The sequence below is a fragment of the Toxorhynchites rutilus genome, chromosome 3 (genome assembly GCF_029784135.1).
Source record: "Toxorhynchites rutilus septentrionalis strain SRP chromosome 3, ASM2978413v1, whole genome shotgun sequence".
Lineage (NCBI taxonomy): Eukaryota > Metazoa > Arthropoda > Insecta > Diptera > Culicidae > Toxorhynchites > Toxorhynchites rutilus.
Genome location: NC_073746.1, coordinates 38,656,630 through 38,677,327, shown reverse-complemented (window position 1 = coordinate 38,677,327; position 20,698 = coordinate 38,656,630). Strand labels below are relative to the sequence as shown.

Genomic DNA, 20,698 nt, shown 5'->3' with positions numbered 1-20,698 from the left:
GAACTTTTTTGGTTTATTGTCATTTCAAGTTTGCAGGAACATCAGCAATATCACCTCCCTCGAATTCCCCGATTATTCTCAATTAACCCTTCAATGTCTGATGTTTTTGCATGTGCATGAGCAGTTCTCGTTTCCGGATGTACGCTGCAGGGCAATGTTCGCAGCGATATGGCCGTTCACCCGTATGAACGCCCATCTCATGTCGTTTTCGATCGGTGACGTGTGAAAACTGCTTCCCACAAGATTCATACCGGCAACTGTAGGGTTTCTCGCCGGTGTGGGATCGCAAATGGAGATCACACTTTGCTTTGGTGGAAAACTTTTTCTCGCAAAAGCTACACTCGTAAGGAAAGTTTGTGGGGTGAACACCGCGAACATGTTTTTTCAACTGGAAACGAAACAGAAACTGAGCTGTGCATTGATCGCAGGAAAATTCACGCTTCTGGTTGTGCGTTTGCTTATGCATTTTCAAAAGATTCACTGTTCGGAACACTTTCACACAAACGTCACACGGGTGCTGGGGAACATTTCCAGAGTGAACGAGCTGCTCGTGCTCTCGGAGTTTACTAGGAATAAGGAAAGCTTCCGCGCAATAACTACATATGTGTTTCTTCTTCAGTGTACGGTTCCGGTGGAGCAACAGTAATTGCTGAGAACCAAAAGACCGCAAACAAATCACGCAAACATGTTCCTCACTAATTCTTTCTGCTGAATTTATTTTCCTACGCGGTCCATGATGTTCGTCAACGTGGGCGAGGAGCTGCTGTTCACTTCCGAAAACATGTGAACATTTCAGAAAACAGCACGCAAACCCAGCATTCGATGCGTTACGATTGCTAGGCTTGACGAGTCCGAGACTATCGCTATCTATCACATGATTGGGTGCAGTTTGGAAATGCCGCTTCAGGTGAAATTTTCGTGAGTAAATGATTTTGCAAAGTTTACAGTGGTAGAGTTGCCTCACGAATCGACAATGAGTTTTATGAGCATTCAAAGCATACGCAGCCTTGAAACTTTCGTGACAAATTTCACAGAATGGTTTATTCGGAGCTGGAGTTTTCCGATGTTGATGTTCCTGTTGGGCATGTTGCACCATCTCTTCGAATGTTTCGAAATACACTCCGCACCCACAACAGCGTTCTGCGTTTTCTACGTGAATAACTTGATACTGGTCGTACTCTTCTATATGGCTGATCAACTTCTGATCTGGAAATTTTGTTGATTGACGCTGATTCTGGGCTTTATTCTCTACATCTTCTGGTAAGCTGAATTCAATTTCGATATCTTGGCCTACAGCTGGAGGCTCAACTAACACGCCATCGTCCATAGCAAGCTCCTTCGTTCGATTAGAATGATCTTCGTTGTTCTCCATATGTAACATAAGCGATTGTCTCCCATGAAAACATTGCTGACAAAGTTTACATATATACAGTTCTTTTATGCTGAAATAGGTCTTGTGTTCTCGAAGTTGTGTTTCACTTTCGAAGTTGGTTTTGCAAACATTACAACAAAATTCTGCACAATCTTCGAAGGAAATGTGAGTCTCTTTGGAGTGGCTTAACAGTTGATTTACATCCTTCACAAAACGTTTACATCCACAGCAGCGTTCACCACTGAACTCTAGATAATTGAAGTTTTCATATTCCAATTGATTAACGATAAACTCTTCAGGTGGCAAAACAAATTCAGCAGTCAATCCAATGTCGTCTGCTTTGTATGGTTCGATTTCGTTCATTCCTTTCCCACAATTATCATCATCCTCCATTAGGTATTCCATAACATATTCTTCTTCGGAGACATTATCATCGTTAGTTACCACGATTTCATCCTTTATTTGTACACTGAAACTGAACAAATCGACCATATATTAGCTTGATGTGTACATAATCAATGAAACAAACCTTTGCACCGTTTCTTCTGCCTTTTGTATTTGTTGTCTGAAATGGTAGCAATCGCGCAAACGAGCCAAACATCGTTGAAAACATATGCACTGAGATCGGCCATCTTCTGGTTTTATATTTACTCCCGCTAAATCATTGATAGTCGCAGCGATACTAGCACCCTCGGTGAAGTCCACCACCTCGTTCAAAGCGATTAATTCGTCGCTATCTCCACAGAAGCGACAGCCGGCGCCATTCCGGGTTCCCATTCTTTCGCCCATGAATACTGGTTTGCGAACTTGAGTTGCGATAACTGCGATAACTAAACAAATCAATATTTCTGTATACTATATTCCATTGTATACAAACACAGCTGACATATTTACATTAGAATTCATCGAATTTTTGTGAGGGGTCAAACAATTGATGGATGATACAACATTCGATACACGATAATTTCAATTAATGCATTCGAGCCAATATCCTGGAAAAATAGGTAATGAAGATGGTCGAGTTTCGAGCGACATAGCATGCGCTGCCATAACTATTTCGCAAATAATGACGTCAGTCGTTGTGTTTATCTTTGATTGCCCACCGCATCCATGTAAAAATGCTAGCTTCAGGAAGTAATTTATCAATTAAAAACGTACCTTTTTGTAGAGCTCCCGCTGAATATGAGGCTAATGTGATAACGTGAAGTGAATATTTGTGAAATGACGTCGAAAAAGACGGATAACTTTTCCATGTGCCATTTTCACTCCCTCACGTTCATAGAAACAAACGAAGTTTCATTATTTTACCGTTATGAAGTTGATGTTTCGAAGGCTCTCAGTGTCGGTGTGTATGTTGTGAAATAATAATCGCCAATTAATCAAAATTTCATCGAAAATATTACCAGGCCCTTTGACTCAGAAGTTTGGTTCGAACAGATGGATGTGCTGGGACAAAAATTAGCAACCAAAATCAAAACAAAAGCCGAGAGACAAAATCTCAACGAGCCATTAATCAGCGTCAATTATTCTTTCCTAAAAGAATCCTGCAGGTCGTTAACGTAAAATATTCGTTGACGTTGCCGATGTATGTGGATGTTTCCATAAGAATTGCATGGGAGAGTAATTGACGTAACGTAACGAGACGTAACGTGTACGTGACGTTGATGATGTATGTGAATAACACTCTATACGTGAGTAGATTGTGAATATATCAAGTGAATAACCAAGGAGCTCGAATTATACCGCCTTGTGAGTAACCAAGATGTGAGCCAATTTCAAATTATTTATCAGACAACATACGAAAATTTATTAATAAGGGTTGATCGTTCATTTGACACTGCTCAAGAAGATGGTATCTAAAACATGGAGACCAAAATTTTAGGAGAGAAAATCATTGAAATTGAAAATAATGTACCCGAATCAATATGATACCGAAAGAAGTGTTCCATCCGAATCATGACAAGGGTACAAAACGGTTGACGCTTAGACATCAACTACTCGGACAGTGGAATCTATTTTTCGGCAATTTTTAACGAGTTGCCCAGTATCCATGACAAGGACATGGGATGAGATACACTTCCAGGTTCATTCTAGTGGTGGACATGAGTCATTCAATATGTTCCACATTTTATCGTCAGTTTTGGCAGGATATGGAAGGAAATGAGATGTTGTCGGAAAAAAACAAGTAGTGTGAGAATTAGCGTTGGTTTACATTCTGACAAGTTATCATCTGGGTTCAGTTGATATTAAGGGAGCACGGAACAACAAAATAGAAAGTGCGGTATGATTGGAATGCATTGCTGTCTGAACTATTAGTAACGGCAGTCATTGGAAGGCTAATTACAAGACGGGGAGCATCGATAATGAGCAAGTAGTAATGGCAAGTGGGGATATAGGATTGAGGTAAGGAGATGTGTAATTAAAAAGGCCAAAAAGTAGAACTGGCGGAAAATTTGAAAACCCATCAAAGTGCAATAATGTGAGATGTTCACCTTCACTCTTTTGACAGGAACGTGATGAGTCCCAGAGACATCTCAGCTCCTGTGCATCGCTTTTGGATTCTTATTAAGGAACGGTCGTCGCAGTGGGAGTTGTTCTCAGTGACACGTCACGGCATGTTCACTGGATCAGTTGTATCTACGCTGATGATTCTCGCACCTTCGAGCACATCAATAGTTGTTAATGAATAAAAGTGTGAGATTATGGATAGGAGGAAACTCAGATAGTTGAGAATGAAAAACGGACGTCATACATATCATTTGCGTCGTGCCCTCGACACTTGTCGATCTTATCGTCGGGATCCACAACTATTATTTGATGATATAATTTCAGACATTCTTAGTAATGGTTTACAAGATTTTACTTTCATTTTACTTTTTTATATACACTTTAACATTTCGGTATTGTGTTGAATTACGCTTGTATCAACGGTTGCCTCAACGACGATTCGAATGTACGTGATCATAGCTTTTGCTTGACCACGCAAGTGTATTAACATGTTCAATATCGCCAACTCTTCTTTAGGTTCAACTTTTAATGACACGTGTTTCATTAACATAACATAATTCAAAATACACTTTCGTATTCACACACAATCTTAATTGTTCATACACAGTTCCAGGATCGTACACGTCCGTGCAGGTAACACTTTCGGACACGTTACAAAACACGCATTTTTTTCCTTTCCTCAAAATAACTTCAATCGTATTTTTGTTCTTCACACAAGCCAAGGATGATTTCAAAAATATGCACTAGATCACGCAGCACCAGTCATCGGAATGCAACGTGGAGCTGATGTGCAACTTTTTTTTCCGCACCCAGTTGAACTCTCACTCCTTGCGCACACTTACGCCCGGACGAATCAACAGGCACCGAAACAAAGTTGAAATGTTTTGCTGTCAACCTCGTTCGCTTTCAAGTTCGAACATCCTTACTACACCGTATCCTTATATATATAGTGAAAAGAGATGTTTTGTATCTGAATTCTGCGCCGTGCTGATTTTGTGCTCACTTGTTTCTGAGTTCGGTGCATTTTGTACCAAGAGAGAATACGTGTTTGTTATGAACATTGAATTATGTTTTGTAGTTTTTCTTTTTCATCGCTATCCGAAATTAGTCTACTTTTTTGATTCATTCGTTTCCATACTTCACAACAAATGTACAGTAATGATAGTAACGAACTAAATTCTAATATTAATTTTGTTGATTTTGTTGTTCCAATAATGTCACCAGCTTTTCCGGTCATTAAATGATCAGCTCACGTTCAACAATTCTATTTATGACTGGTAAAACCGTTAATGAAGATAAGATTAATTTGAATGTCGTGTCAATGGTCATGTTCATGGCAATAGGTTGTTGGTTTTCTCTAGATTTGTTATTTCAGTTTTATCTACATATATGATGCAATCATGATATACATTGAAAGAGAAACATTGATTATATAACTTATTTTTATCATCCATTACGAAGGTCAACAAGAATTCTAGAGCAACATGTCAAAAGGGCCTATCTTCTTTGATTGATTCTCTTCATCTACATTCTCTTTCATTAATAACTCAGCGGTAAAAGCATTTCCTGATGTGTTCGACGATAAAGAGTGTGAAAGGGAACCTCGTTTATCAAACTACATGACAAAACTGGATCAAAATCTGTCTGAAAGGCCATGGTTATCGAAATAGAAAGTCGATGAAGAGAATCGATCAAAGAAGATCGACCCTTTTGCAATGTTGATCTAGAATTGAAAACTATTCGCGTTGACGGTGGAATGGTGTCGACATCTGGATACGACATTAGTTTGTATGAGGCCAACTCTTCTCTATCAGATTAGTCGGCCCTAAGGCAGTTTTAAATTACTAAAATTTGTATGATTTTTTTTTTCTTGGCGTTATTTACCTACTAGAAGTACGTTGTTCTGACCCTAATTTAAACTAATTTCTATGAGTTTTCAGATATTCTAACCAAAACTTACCATTATAATATAAAAATCTCTTTAGACACAATTTTTGTATGATATTTTTTCACTACTTGCAAGCAAAAGTGATTTTCATTTAAATAGAGTACTAATTTGGTTTGGGAAAACTAATTTTCGTTCATAACTTTTATTTTGAAAGCGTGTTCATTTTTTTTTGCAAGCCCATATTGTCATGCCTACTCCCCCATCCCGTAATACGAAGCTCAATGCCGTCAACGCGTATTATATAAATTGAACTTGCGTGTCACCTACCTATTTCTATGTCGTGCTAACCTCTCTTCATCAGTGAACCTTGCCACAGTACTGATTTTGCACATGAAAATCATCGCACCGGATCATCGTCCCCTGTCAATGGAAAACGGAGCGCATCATAAAAAAAGGAAGCAAAAAGTCTCCGCGACGACGACAGCAGCAGCAGTAAAAAGCATTCTCCATCTTAAGTTTTCTTCGCGGTGTGTCGCGACGGAGTGTGAACTGCAAACTGCAAAAGTATTCTCGCGAAACAACATAATCTCCACGGTCAGACTGAATCTGCTTTAAACCATTACGAAATACCGTGCGTAAAAAGTGAATTTTCTTGAATCCTGTGTTGGTTTTGTGCATCCTGGATGTTCCGCAGTAGTGGGTTTGCTAAATTTGCGGGGCGCCAAATTCACACGCAAGATTGTGTGGGCTAGAGGCGAACGGAGGAGAGAGAGAGAGCAAAAAGTGGCTTACAGAAAGTGGAGGAATCATCCTTTTGCGGTGCTACTAGTGCAGCTAGTAGAGTGCCCCGGACAAGAAGGTGGAGCTCTACGTGATCCGGGAAAAGTGTATTATACTGGGTATAATAACAGGATCTGAGCACGGCTGGCGAATCATTTGTGTGCAGCGTAAATAAGGAAGCATTCTGGATGTCGAATCGCAATGTAAGAATGATTAAATCACAAAATTTTGAAACAAAATGCGTATTTTTAGACTAGGTAAACATAGAATATATCGATTTTTCACAAATAGTTCCAACATTTAGTGAATCTGGAACTGTCATGTTCGAAAAGTAAACAAATCTTAACCCGAAGTATCCCAATCAGCTTGGGTTGGGGATTTTCGAATGAAAGTTCAATTCGTGCATTGAAAAATTCCCGATTAAAGCTTACAAAGGGGAGAGAAGTGAGCTGTAGCGACAGAGGGAACATCTCATCAGTCACGACAGTGTATGTGATATAGAAGAAACATACAGTAACAAAAACGAGCATAAAATTTATATGTACCTTTACTTCTGCAAGCCTCTCGTTATGGAGCAGATCAACGCGCATATTCTTTTTCTCCGGTTGTTTTTGTTTTGTGTTTTGTGTTTTTTTTCGAAGCCACCTCTTGTACTTTAGCTTTGTGTACACTATTGAGACATCGAAACAGGGTTGCCATTGCATTGTGCCTCTCGGCACTCCTCTCTAGGGTTACCCTCAAACGAGGCGCATTGTGGGTAAACAATATGAACCACTTTATTGTTATTCTAATTTTGTGAATGCGTTTTCACAATTATTGAATTAAATTATTCAAAATAATTCAGTTGTGAACTATGGTAGAATTATACATACCTTCGTCTGTTTGTTTTTAGGGCCACAGTTGTCGAGGAGCCTGATTTGTTCAACGGGCTGGAGATAACGGAGATGGACGAGATCAATATGGAGAACGGAGACGAGTATGTGTTCATCCCGTCGGATAACGAGAACGAGGATGAGAATGGCACCGGTGGTGATCACGCGTCCCTAGCCAGCCAGTCTGTTTTCCATCGGCTGGTCCCTCCGGCCGCTTTTCCCGCTGTATCCATGGGATGCGAAACCAAAGCAAACGAAACAATCAGCAATGATCCTGTTAGCATGATGAATAACGCTGGCGCACATTTTCTCATCAAGGAAACGACTATAGTGAACAATATCGATCTGACGCAGGATAACCAAGACGGTACAACTGACGAGAGGTTCTCCGTGAACTATGATTTCAATTTGGACACCCAGGAGCTGTTCAACGTTGGACATTCGAAGGATAACGCATCGATGATGGATGCGGAACCCCAGGCTGTTGTTGATGTGAATTTGCGAGAAGGTCTTGCGATGATAAAAGACGAAATTGAAATTGAAGAAGCGGTAGTAAATTTCCCCGATGATGAGGAGGTGGGACTGTCTGAATTATCTCAACTAGTAGTACACGATGCACACCACAATCTTGGCAGTGAAGTGATCACGCTTGATTCTGACGTGGCTGAAAGTGAGGACGAGCAAGACAGTGTTTTGCTCTCTCTAATAGAACAGAGCCCCACCATAGTTGCCAAGGAACGAGCAGATGACGACAAGAGTCCTGTCGAAAACGATCACGCATACACTTCACTACCGAGTCCAAAGGACGTTTTGGAAACAGGATTAGAATCCCTCAAAACCATTTCAAGGAGCCTTCTGGGTGAAGCGAGTTCTTCCGTAGCGGATGCCCAAGAAACACTGAAAAGTATAGCCAGTATAGAAGAGCAAGTTAGGTCACTCAAACGAAGGGTACTTTCCCAACAGTGTGAAGAAGCAGCGGAGGCAACTCAAGCGCTGGAAGCAACAGAAAATTTATCACCTCCCGAACCTCCCGTGCCACCGCCTCCATTAAGTGAAACTAACTTGCTTCCACCGCAACAAAGTTCATGTGATGCTGACAATCTTTCAGTGTTACTCTCGGATAACTGCTCAGAGCAGCTAGAGTGTGACTCAATAACGGAGCTAGTAGCAGTAAATTCAGACGAGGCGAGTGAACGAGTGGATGACGCATTGGAGCAGCTTATTCAAATCCATGGCATCCGTGAGCATTCCGGTACGGAATCAGATGATTCAATGGACAAGCAATCCACCGAAAACCTATCCAGACATCTGTCCCCAAATCGATCGGAACCACTCGAGCACACTGGTTTGCCGATGGAATGCGAACAAACAGATGGTTCGCGGAGCGCGGAAAATCATACGGAAGAATCAACTGATGAGCATCCTAATCCTATGCCTGAACAGGACGACAACGATGTCGTCGCCGGGAGTAACAACCATTCACCTGAGTCGATAGCCCAAAGTGAGAAAGATGGAAGGTTTCCAAAAATTAACAGTCTCGATGATTTGATACACTATGGGGAACTATTTTCGAAAGAATGTGAAGTATGGTTGGATAAAATTAACAACAACAAACGACCTATTGCTGAGCAGGCCGATAGCGCTAATGATACGGAACAGATGATGAGCATCCTCGCGACGAATGTTCAGAAACTTTCAATAAAACTGTTGAAGGTTGTACCCGAAGGTGTAACGGTGTCTTCTAGAAACCGCGTCGAAGCATCCGTGCAGACTGAGAAAGTGAAGCTTACCGCGGAAAAAGCAAAGGCACTGAATGAGAAGTACAAAAAGCGATTGCTTAGTTCGCTGGGAGAAGCTGAGGCAGCGGATAGTGACTCTTATGACAGTGATGTTTCCTATGCTTCCGGTTCCGATGATGTTGGTGGTGATGCCACCGTAAATATGGATGACGACGACGATGATGATGAAGCGTTTGAGAGGAGGCAACATCGTAGAAAATCTAATCGTTTGAAAAAGATAGAAGAGCAAAAGTCTCTCGAAAGTCATCCGACCAAAGATGACAGCGAGTTGGCCAAATCAAACGAAGACGCCGCGTCGGAGTCGACAATAGTGATGACAAGGAAACGCAATGTTCGTAGGTTGGTAAGTACGGACTCGGCACCCACCGAGGAGAACAACGAACAAACCGAGGAAGATGCATCGGAAGCAGATTTGACACAATTCTTGGTTCCAAAATCACCGGTTCTCTCGGTGGTCGCTTCGACAAACGACAATGTTTCGGTAGGGAATGAACCTGTTTCATCGGAGACAGATTGCGACTCTGTTGGTAAACCACGAATCATTCGAACCGATAGCGTGGACTATAGTCACGACGGTGGGAGCGTTGCTGAGCCGATGGAAAACGATGAGTACGATTCCGTACGAGTAATAAAGCACGAGAGCTCTCTGAACTTATCCGCCTCAGAAAATGTGAGCAGTACGACCGAAAAGAAGCTTTCGCAGGAAGAAGACGGGGCAGTAGAAGCAATGCAAACAGAGGACGCAGAGGAACAAACCGACAGTGAGCTGCTGGATGATGTTCTTCCACAGGTGGATGACATTCTACTGGATGTAGATGACATCCTTCCTGCCGCGGAGGGTGTAGTACAGGACTATTTGGTTGAAGAAGAAGTGAGATCCGAGGAAGAACCGAAGCAAGTGGCCTCGCAAAAGGAACAACAACAAACATGGAGCGATGCGAAGAAACCAAAGAGAGCAGAGAAAAAAATTGAGAACACCGAAGAAGACACCGAAACGGATAAGGATGAAGATGAGCGGGAGAAAATGTTGGAAGATATGACGGAATCAGAACTAGAGGAGTACTATGATAATCTACGGGAGAAGGAAGTCGATAAGCTGTGCAATCTGTCCAATTTGGAAGTGACCAGAAACGCTTACCCTCAAAAGGCCCAGGAGGTAAAGAGGAAACCGGTGGTTGTGAAGAAAAAAGAACGCATTATCGATGATATTCTGAACAATGCTGAGTTTCATCCTATATCGGATGACAGTGAAAGTGATACCGAAGTCCTGGAGACGGAAGAAATGTTCCTGCAGAAGTGTAACGAGAACATGAAGGATCAGCTGTTGAACCAGTTGAGTAGCAGTGATACGGATCAGGATACAGTTAGTGAAGATAGTGTTATTGAAGCTCTGAAACGAGATCGGGATTATGACTCCGATGATTCTGCCGGTTCTATACTTATGGAAAAATTCTTCAAGAGTCTGAACAAAGACCACGGACAAAGTGGCGATGAGCAGGAAAGGGAGAAGAAAATTGGTGATGATGGAGAGGAGCCTCTGAAAGAAGATTCCGAGGTCGATAAAAAGAAAGAAAACAGTACAGATTTCATCGATGATTCAGAAGTTCTGGATGTGGATGAAGAAGGAAAAGAGAAATCGGAAATTCGGATTAAGAGCTCAGATCGGAGGATAGATGCCGCCGGACAGAAGGAGAAACCAAAAGACGCCACACTTAACAAAACGACTGCCATCGATCCAATCGATAAGCAATTGTTCAGCAAGAAAATGTTCCGGGAAGTGGACGAAACATTGCGGAAGGATCGCGAACACGACGTGTTCGGGAAGGAAAACGGTTCGGTGACCGATCGGTCGGAACGAATTGCTAGCGAGGATTCTGACGTGGAACTGCTCGACGTGTCAATGTTCCAGTCGAAACGAAAGATGAAAGAGAAAAAGTTGGAGGATTTCGACTTTAGTGTTGCCACTAAACGCGCCACTCCTCAACTGAAGCGAAAGGATACAAAAGAAGACTGTATAAGTCTGAGTTCGGAGAGCGAAGCGGAAGCGGTGGAAGAAACTAACAATGAAACAGAAGAAAAAGAAAACAAACAAAGGAAGATACGAGCTATGTTGACCCAGGACGAGCTAACCGATGAAACCAAAACGGCACAGAAAGATGAAGAGCTACGAGTGTCACGTTTACGAAAGAAGAATGAGCAACTGAAGAAACTTATGACCACTTTCAAGCCAGGCCCTGACGAGAGCAACCTGGTGCTGGACTACGATGTGAAGACCGGCAAAGTGATTTGTGTCCATCCAGAAATCGAGAAACTGCTCAAACCGCATCAGCGCGAAGGAGTGAAGTTCATGTACGACAATAGTTACGGCAGCATTGATTACATCAACAAACATCCGGGATCGGGTTGCATACTTGCGCATTGCATGGGTCTTGGCAAAACTCTACAACTGATTACTCTGCTGCACAGTGTGATGCGTTATCCACAGCTGAAAACCAAGCGTGTGCTCGTCATCTGTCCCAAAAGTACCGTCATGAATTGGAGCGACGAAATTCAGCATTGGTTGGGGTCTCTGAAAAGTGGGCCACGACTGAAAGTTTTCTACTTCCCAGACAACAGTGATGTGAACGATAAACTAAAGGTCCTAAGCGATTGGTACTCTTCGACAGCGAGTCGCTGTGGTTGCATGTTGATCGGCTACGAAGCATTCCGAATTCTTGTGAACTATGAGAAACGTAAGCGAACCCCATCCAATATTCTGGCAGCGAAGGCTGCCTTCGTGAAGAAGAAGGTGGATGAATATCTGTTGAATCCGGGAGCTGATCTCGTGATTTGTGACGAAGGGCACCAGATCAAGAACAAGAAATCCGCCATCAGTGGAGCTGTGTCGCAAATCAAAACGAGGAGAAGAATTGTCCTCACCGGAACACCGATTCAAAATAATTTGAAAGAATGTAGGTTCATTCGACGATTTGTTTCAACTACGGGAAGGCTCGTTTACAAACTGATGTTTTATCCGTTACAGACTACTGCATGGTGAACTTCATTAAACCATTGTTTTTGGGAAGCGACAGGGAATTCAACAACCTCTATGCGAATCCGATAAAGAATGGCCAACATAAGGATTCCGACAGTAGGGCAATCAAGATCATGAAACAACGATCATACGTTCTACACAATAAACTGTCCAGATTCGTTCAGGTATTTCGTAGATTTCATTCACAGTGTGAAGTATTGTTCTATTGATTTTTGTTTTGTTTTTAGCGTCGTGAAGCTGGTGTACTGAAGGAGTTTCTACCGGAAAAGTTTGAGTATGTTTTGTTCGTTCCTCTAACACCAGTACAAGTAAGTCCCGCTCAATGCGATCTTGATTTAGTTTGAAATGTATTATTTTTAGTATGCCTAAGTATTTCTCCCCATTCCGATATTAGCCAATCATGTATAGTTGACTTTGACTATGTACCATTTCGACACAAAATCAAAGTATCAAACTTTGTTGTCTACATCAGTTTTGATTTTTTCTGTATTCTAGTGACTTTCAACACTTTTGACTGGTTCGTCACTTTACTTCCATTTTTGGAAGAATGTCGGCAGTGAGAATTGAAATCGTGATCTTTTTTTTTAACCCATCTGTTTTTTTATAAGGCTCATGTAGCAATTTAGCCGTAACAGCCGAATTTATCGTGTACATTTTTTTCATGTTATGTATTACACATCAGCCATTTTCGGGCGTAAGAGTATTCCTATCTTATCAATACACATATTTAGCTATCCTATTCCTATCCTATCGATACACAACACATGTCGCCTTTTTCGTCGTAAGAATATTCATATTGCTCGTATGCTCACAGTTGGGCTGTATACACTGCGGGACTGTTGATATGAGGCTTCCATTGTTGTGTTAAAAATATCAGCAATTACCGATGCAGCAGACCGTAATGTGAGCGGTAAGGGACTGGTATTACCGTCACATAATTATTGTTGCGTGGACGTAGTATCTAGAATAACACATAAAGATGGTCAGTTGAGGGCCCTGAGTTATATGCTCATGATTGTTCGCTTAGTGGCGGACACGCAACCAATCAGGCTACGAAGACCCCCTTCTCGTGACCTTTAGCGTGAGAGGTATGGATACTACCACTAAGCCAAATTGCCTCCACACATCAGTTTTCAATTGAAATCTGTGGTTGGTGGGGATAAGCTGTTATATATATATATATATATATATATATATATATATATATATATATATATATATATATATATATATATATATATATATATATATATATATATATATATATATATATATATAAAGTCTGCTTCATTTAATATTGGAACACAAACAATTGCGTGTAGTTCAGTCATTTATTAACGAATTCATAATTTGTTTTTCATACAAATGTATCATTTTCTTTACGCTTTCATAAAAAAAAATTAAAAAAATTATTCATTGCTGTTTCGAAGAAATTCTCGTACTTTTCCCGTAATACGGCACATTAGGCGGCGCACCTTTTCGTCCACCGTTTTGGCGATTTGATTCCACCAGTTCTTCATTTGAGTCATGTTCCTAACAAGTTTTCCCTTTGCCTTAAGCCTCCGCTTCGTGATTGCCCAGTATTTCTCTATCGGCCGGATCTGGGTTGAGGTCCTTCGGTATTACGCTGACCCCGTTCGTTGCGTACCATTCCATAACCGTTTTGCTGTAATGGCAGCTTGCGAGGTCCGGCCAAAACATTACTGGACGGTCGTGGGCACGAATAAACGGCAGAATCCGTTTCTGTAGGCACTCTTTTTTGTAGACTTCTGATGTCATTGTCTTGTCAGTGAGAAAGACTTTGGTTTTCTGTCCACAACTGCATATCCCCTGCCAAATCATGTACTTGCGGGCGAATTTATCCGCAAACACGAACTTAAATTTTGCAGGTACATCCCCCCGAGCCGTCGCCAAATAAAATTTTTGACCTGGGATTTGCCCAAAGGATTGCCGCCTTCACGTAGGTCTCATCGTCCATCAGAATACATCCGTCGAACTTGGTCAGCACTTGGTCGTACAGCTTTCGAGCACGGATTCTGGCCACATTGTTCTGCTTCAGCGTCCGATTTGGCTGTTTGCTGGCTCGGAATGACCTTATTCCTTCCCGGAGACGAATTCGTCGCACCGTACTGTGAGCGGCCTGGAACTTATTGGCCAAATCGCGGTCTGAAAGATTGGGATTCCTCTTGACGGCCTTGATGACTTTCCCACGCAGTTTCCGGTTAACAGTTCCACTCCAACGCTTCGAATGCGGCTTCCGAGCCGTCGTCAATGTTTCCTTGTACTGCTTGATAACACGCCATACGGTATTTCTGGGCATTTTAAGCTGTTTAGCTAGCTTAGATGCCGACAACAATGGATTTTCAAGAAAACTGTACACAATTTTATCTCTCCGTTCGGCTTCCATGGCGGTTGTTTACAAAATGCTATCGTTTGGTGTTATGACATAAATACATGGTGAAAGGTAATGAATTTCCCGACACGTGGCATATATATATATATATATATATATATATATATATATATATATATATATATATATATATATATATATATATATATATATATATATATATATATATATATATATATTATTTAAATTGGTTCACGGATTATTACTGCTCGGTTTAGCTTTTTGTTTTGTGCAAAACGTTTGCTCTTCTGGAACAAACTGCGTCTGATTAAAGGGTGTTATGGTCAGAGTTTGATCGATCTCTACTTTGCTGTTTTTTTCAGTCATGCATTTACGGAACCTTTACATCTTTTATGCCAGTTAAATGCCAGTAGGGAGAAACCACGTGTTTTTTTCCTTTCTTTCAATTTTACTTCTAAAGTTAAGCGTACTAGTACTTATTACTCGCAAATAAACAAAACCCAAACGAGCATATATCAGATTCGGTTTGAACAACTGAGATAGGATGCTAAACGCATATGTTCAAGCGATAAGTGCCACGCATATATTATGACGCGCACATAATTAGGATCGAGCTATAAACAGTGGTCCCCATGGCCTAGTGGTAAGCATTGCGCTCGCCAAGGTGGGTTCGGGTTCGATTCTCGTTCGGGTCAGAAATTCTATCGTCATAGATCGTTTTTCTGGCTTGCATTGCTCCAGGGGAACTGACTAGGGTGTGGTGGGATGAGCATTGGGCATTGCCAGTCCCCAAGAAAAGCCACAAAAGCTCGGAAACAGCTACTCTAAGCGACTTGACACCGCTATGAGCATCTTTGCCCAGTCCTGATGGTACTCGGGTCGTAAAGCAGCAGTATCATGATAGTCTTCCTGCGAGATAGTGGGGTTGGTCCCATGCCTTGCAAGCCGCACCACTAAAACACCAAGCAACGAACGATACACAAGGAGATTTGCAGCGGACTAATCAACACAGACCAAGCCGACGAAAACGGACTAACTATTGGAAACTCGGGACGTGAAATTGTCGATCTCTCAATTTCATCGGAAGTACTCATGTGCTTTCCGAACTATTGAAAAACCGCAAGTTTGACATAGCGCTGCAGGAAGTGTGTTGGAGAGAATCTACAGTACGAACATTTCGCGATGGTCATACTACCTACCAGAGCCGCGGCAACACTAACGAGCTAGGTACAGCTTTCATTGTGATGGACAATATGCAGAAGCGTGTTTGGATGGTGGCCAATCAATCCAAGAATGTGCAGATTGAGGATTAAAGGTTTAAAGGTCGAGAGCCCGGCTCGTCAGTTTTATTTCGTGTTTTCCTTAGATGTACATAATTAGTCTAAGGTTTAATTCTAAGGCATGGTCAGACGTATTCTTCCGAGTAAAAGAGCAAAAACTTCTTTGTAAGCAGAAGTAAATAGGAAGAGGAAGTGCAGATTCATATGGCACTTTAAACGCGCAACATGTTTAACAAATTTCTGCTGCTAGCCAAGCTAACAGCAGGGCGGAAAGAAAACAAACGCGCCACTATGCTTGGTGCGCGTCGAGTTATAAAATCATAAATAATAAACGAACCCTTGGCCCAGATTTATGCTTTGGGTGTCGTATCACGCTTTATGGTTGTATCGTAGGCACCCTCGTGGGAGGTTCATTGCTCTAGGGGCATTGAATATTGGAAAGCCAAACTTATGTGTGTTCTTGGGTCATCATATTACAAAGGCCGATTATCCAACATCAGCATCATTAACGTGCACAGTCCTCATCTTGCAAGTCCCGATGATGACAAAGACAAATTCTACGCGCAGCTGGAACATCGCTAACATTGATTCGGACCACTACCTAGTGATGGTTAAGATGCGCCAAAAACTCTCCGTTGTGAACAACATACCAATGCCCGCGACGGTACAATCTTATGCGACTAAAACAAGCAGATGTCGCCGAAAACTACGCACATTCGCTTGGAGCTACGCTGCCGAAAGAGGAACAAATTAACGAAGCTCCTCTTGAGGACTGTTGGAGCATGATTAAAATAGCCATAAACAGCGTAGTGGAGAACATCCTAGGACACGTGGAACGAAGACGACGGTACGAGTGGTTCGATGATGAGTGTCAGTAATTGTTACAAGAGAAGAACGCTGCGTGGGAGCTAACCCTGCGTCAAGCTACCCGTCAGAACGTAGAACGATATAGACAGAAGTGGAGACAGCAAACCCAACTCTTTCGGGAAAAGAAGCGCCGCCAGAAAGAGGAGTGTGAAGAACTTGAACAGCTGCACCGTTCTCATGAGACGCGAAAGTTCTACCAGAAACTCAATGCATCCCGAGAAGGTATCGTGCCGCGAGAAGAAATGTGTCGGAATAAGGATGGGAGTATACTGACGAACGAACGTGATGTGACCGAAAGGTGGAGGCAGCTCTTCGATGAACACCTGAATGGCGTACAGGCAGAGGGCCTAGATGACGATGGAAGCGATTACGTTGCAGTAAATAATGAAGATGTACTACCCTCAACGATAGGTGAAGTTAGGAATGCTATCAAACAGCTTAAGAACAACAAATCAACTGACAAAGATGGAATCGAAGCGGAACTTATCAAGATGGGCTGATTATCAGAATTTGGAAAACAGAATAACTACCGCAGGAGTGGAAAGATGGGATCATTTTTCTTAAAGAAAGGGGACAAACTAGACTGTGAAAACATTCGCACAATCACCATCCTGAATGCCGCCTACAAAGTGCTTTCTCAAATCATTTTCCGTCGTCTATCGCCACTTACAAACAGATTCGTGGGGGTTATCAGACCGGCTTCATCGAAGGTCGGTCTACTACCGACCAAATCTTCACCTTGCGACAGATCCTCCAGAAATGCCGTTAGTACCTACGCACCATCTATTCATCAACTTTGAAGCCGCATACGATTCAATAACACGAAAAGAGCTATGGAGAATCATGAACAAAAACGGCTTTCCCGTGAAGCTGATAAGACTGGTTAAGGCTACGATGGATGGAAGACAGAGCTGTGTGCGAATATCGGGTGGATTATCTGATTCATTCTAGTCCCGCAGGGGGACTCGATAAGGGTATGGTCTCTTTTACCTGCAGTTCAACATTGCACTAGAGGGTGTTATGAGACGAGCGGCGTTTAACTTGCGTGGTACGATTTTCAATAGATTCAGTCAATTCATCTGCTTCGCTGATGACGTAGACATTGTCGGCAGAACATTTGAGACGGTAGCTGAACATTACACCAGACTTAAGCACGAAACAGAGAGAATTGGACTGAAAATCAATGCTGTATGCGACCAAATACATGCTGGCTTCCGGATCCGAGCACGTCAGGACCCGATTAGGTAGTAGTGTAATGATCGACGGTGATGAGTTCGAGGTAGTGGGCCAATTTGTCTACCTTGGCTCAATGGGAACGTCTGACGATGATACTAGCCGCGAGATCCGGAGACGCATTATCAATGGGGTCGTACCTACTATGGTCTTCACAAACACTTAAAGTCAAACAGACTTAGCAGTCGTGCGAAATGTTCCCTGTATAAAACGCAAATAAAACTGGTTGTCTTCTACGGGCACGAAACTTGGACAATACTCGAAGAGGACCTACGAGCACTCGGAGTCTTTGAACGACGGGAACCATCTGCGGCGGTGTACAGGAGGATGGCGTACAAATAATTGAATTGATGCGCTGGGGGACAGTTGATATGAGATCTGCATTATTGTGTTATTAATAGCACAAATATTCCAATGTTTCTTGTTGTAAAACAACAGAGAGGCTAGATCACCGTCACTTAATGATCATTGCGCGTAGCAGCGTGAAAGATACAAAGACGTTCAAATCAGGTCCTGAGTTTTAAACTTACTATCGATCGCTTAGTAAGCGGACACGCAATCAGTATGTTTAAAAAAACGGAAAACTAAACGAATCAATAAAGTTATCCAATACATTCCAATCCTGCATGGGGGTTCGGCAAGATGATGGTCTCTTCTGAGTGCTACTCGTTATGATACTTTTCAACAGATCCAGCTGATTTATCTGTTTTGCAGATGACGTGGACATTGTCGACAGAACATTTGAAACATTTGAGATGGTAGTAAAACATTGCACCAAATTTAAGCGTGAAGGAGAGAGACTTGGTCTGAGAATTAATACGTTTAAAACCATATACGTGCTGACTTCCAGATTCGAGCACAACAGGACCCGATTAATGTGCTCGTGCAGCAATAAAATTTCTCTCTTTGTTGTATTTTGGTTCCGGTGGCGTTAATGCGTAAGGACAATATAATTTTACATGTTACAGAAATACTTGACGCCCTGTCGGGCGGCCTTCCTCCAGTTGGTCAGAACTTTCGCCATATCAGTCGAAAACATACATGTAGGCATGTTTTTCAGTTCATTCTTAGCTTTATATATTAGTTCCTCATTCGATTTCACCACAAAACTGTTGGAGTGGCCATCCGCTTCCGGTTATCCAGAAATTCACGATGGGACGCTGCTGGGGACGTTCGGAGGGTTGACGGATTTATGGACAACATCTACTTTCAAGCGGTTTATCTCCACCAGCGACTTCTTCGCGGAATGGACGGAGGCTAGGTCCGGCCAAAACATCACATCCTTGTTCGGATGATATTTTTGGATGAAGAAGCCAAATTCTGGCAGGCGCTTTGTGCTGTAAATCTCCCCGTTCACCGCAAGTCCTGAACGGAAGATGAGCGGTTTTGACATCCCCTTCTTTGCTGATGGCAACACTTCTTATGGAACTTGGTGTGAGGTGAAATTCACGTTGGGACTTTTTTCCTTGATAGGGGACGTAAAGTAGTTGGTCACCTGTCAGTTGTTGCCATCCAGCGTTAAATACTTTTTTTTCGACACGGCTGGTCTTGACTTATGTTTCCGCATGATGATGTCCATCTCCACTAGGTTTTTTTTCACTGCCTGGCACTGTCTGGCTCCGTTGTTCCGACCGCTCGACCCGAAGCTTGAAACGATGTAGCCACGTTTCCTTCCCTCTTCTAGTTCAACTTCAGCTGCAGTTTACGATCACGTAGCACCGTCGGACGACCAGAATCAGGCCATTCAATTCTCTCGTTTTTCTCCAGAAGTGTAAGGATGTTATAGATGCCGGAACGGGCGTATCTGGGTTACTCAAAGTACTTGACGATGTCCACATTCTTCGCAACGGGACGGAGTTCCCAGTATGCACAAACCATGGAGCTCAGTTGCTTTATTGTTTTCGCCATAACTTCCGCAGTTCAATTGATAGCGCTGTCAAATTTTGTTTGGAAACTCCTGGGTTTGCTATGATTAACAATGCACAAGTGCTCTAAACACCAGATGTTAATGTGAACGCATGAAAAATTGGTAAAATTTGTCCATTTTTTTAATGCAAGCGTTATACAGTAGTGTAGTGAGGGTCGGTGATAAGTTCGAGGTAGTGGATCAATTTTTTTAAATTTGGTAACGACTGACAACTATACCACCTCCGAGATCCGGAGGCGCTATCAACGGAAGTTGTTCCTACTATGATCTTTACAGACATTTGAGGTCAATCAGATTTAGCAACGTGTGAAATGTTCCCTGTACAATGCGCTCACATAACCGGTGGTTCCCTAAGGGTGCTAGACACAAAAAAAACACCAAGATGACCTGCGAGCACTTGGAATCTTTGAACGACATATTTAAAAAACATTTTCGGACAGCGCATGGAGTTGTAGTATGAACCACGAGTTCATACAACTTACCGGTGAACCCGGTATCCATAAAGTGGCCAAAGCTGGAAGGTGCTACGAGAATGCCGTAAATCCTGCACAATATGTGTTCATTTGGGAATCCGCAGGGTTCCGACGACGTATACCGAATGAATTGGAGGAATATTGTGAATCAGGCCACGTTGTAAAGGCGGTAACGAAGAAAACCTCATAAATACCAGGGGGTGTTTATAAGTGAATCCTTTGAGCAGTCCCTCTGGGGAAAATGGAACAATGTCATGTTAGGTAGGAGGGATCGGAGGGAATTCCACCTAG

The 20,698-nt window shown here is 42.3% G+C and overlaps 2 protein-coding genes across 5 annotated transcripts in view; one reads left to right on the top strand and one right to left on the bottom strand.

The window, feature by feature from the left end:
- Position 1: 1 nt before the first annotated feature.
- Positions 2 to 2,250, bottom strand: LOC129776486 (zinc finger protein 271-like). 2 transcript variants are annotated; one of them, XM_055782156.1, is made up of 2 exons: positions 1,902 to 2,250; positions 2 to 1,847 (listed from the first exon to the last, which is right to left on the bottom strand). In XM_055782156.1, exons 1-2 carry the CDS (start codon positions 2,159 to 2,161, stop codon positions 83 to 85), a joined length of 2,025 nt encoding a protein of 674 aa, XP_055638131.1. In that variant the 5' UTR covers positions 2,162 to 2,250; the 3' UTR covers positions 2 to 82. The 2 variants fall into 2 exon arrangements, with proteins under 2 accessions (XP_055638131.1, XP_055638132.1); XM_055782157.1 differs by having other exon boundaries at positions 1,910 to 2,250.
- A 3,939-nt stretch (positions 2,251 to 6,189) lies between these two features.
- LOC129773176 (transcriptional regulator ATRX-like) overlaps positions 6,190 to 20,698 on the top strand; it is a 26,856-nt gene continuing 12,347 nt past the window's right edge. For all 3 annotated transcript variants that reach the window (XM_055776750.1, XM_055776749.1, XM_055776751.1), the window contains exons 1-4: positions 6,190 to 6,751; positions 7,441 to 12,170; positions 12,242 to 12,417; positions 12,481 to 12,561. In XM_055776750.1, coding sequence (XP_055632725.1) covers positions 6,750 to 6,751; positions 7,441 to 12,170; positions 12,242 to 12,417; positions 12,481 to 12,561 — 4,989 coding nt within the window. In that variant the 5' untranslated portion in view covers positions 6,190 to 6,749. The remainder of the gene's footprint in view (positions 6,752 to 7,440; positions 12,171 to 12,241; positions 12,418 to 12,480; positions 12,562 to 20,698) is intronic.

What these genes read in the sequence shown, in the direction of transcription:
- LOC129776486 (XM_055782156.1), bottom strand. Translation starts at nt 2,161, where the DNA reads ATGGGCGAAAGAATGGGAACCCGGAATGGCGCCGGCTGTCGCTTCTGT. An exon ending in GCAGAAGAAACGGTGCAAAG is followed by an intron (nt 1,848 to 1,901) that starts GTTTGTTTCATT and finishes CGATTTGTTCAG; the next exon opens with TTTCAGTGTACAAATAAAGG.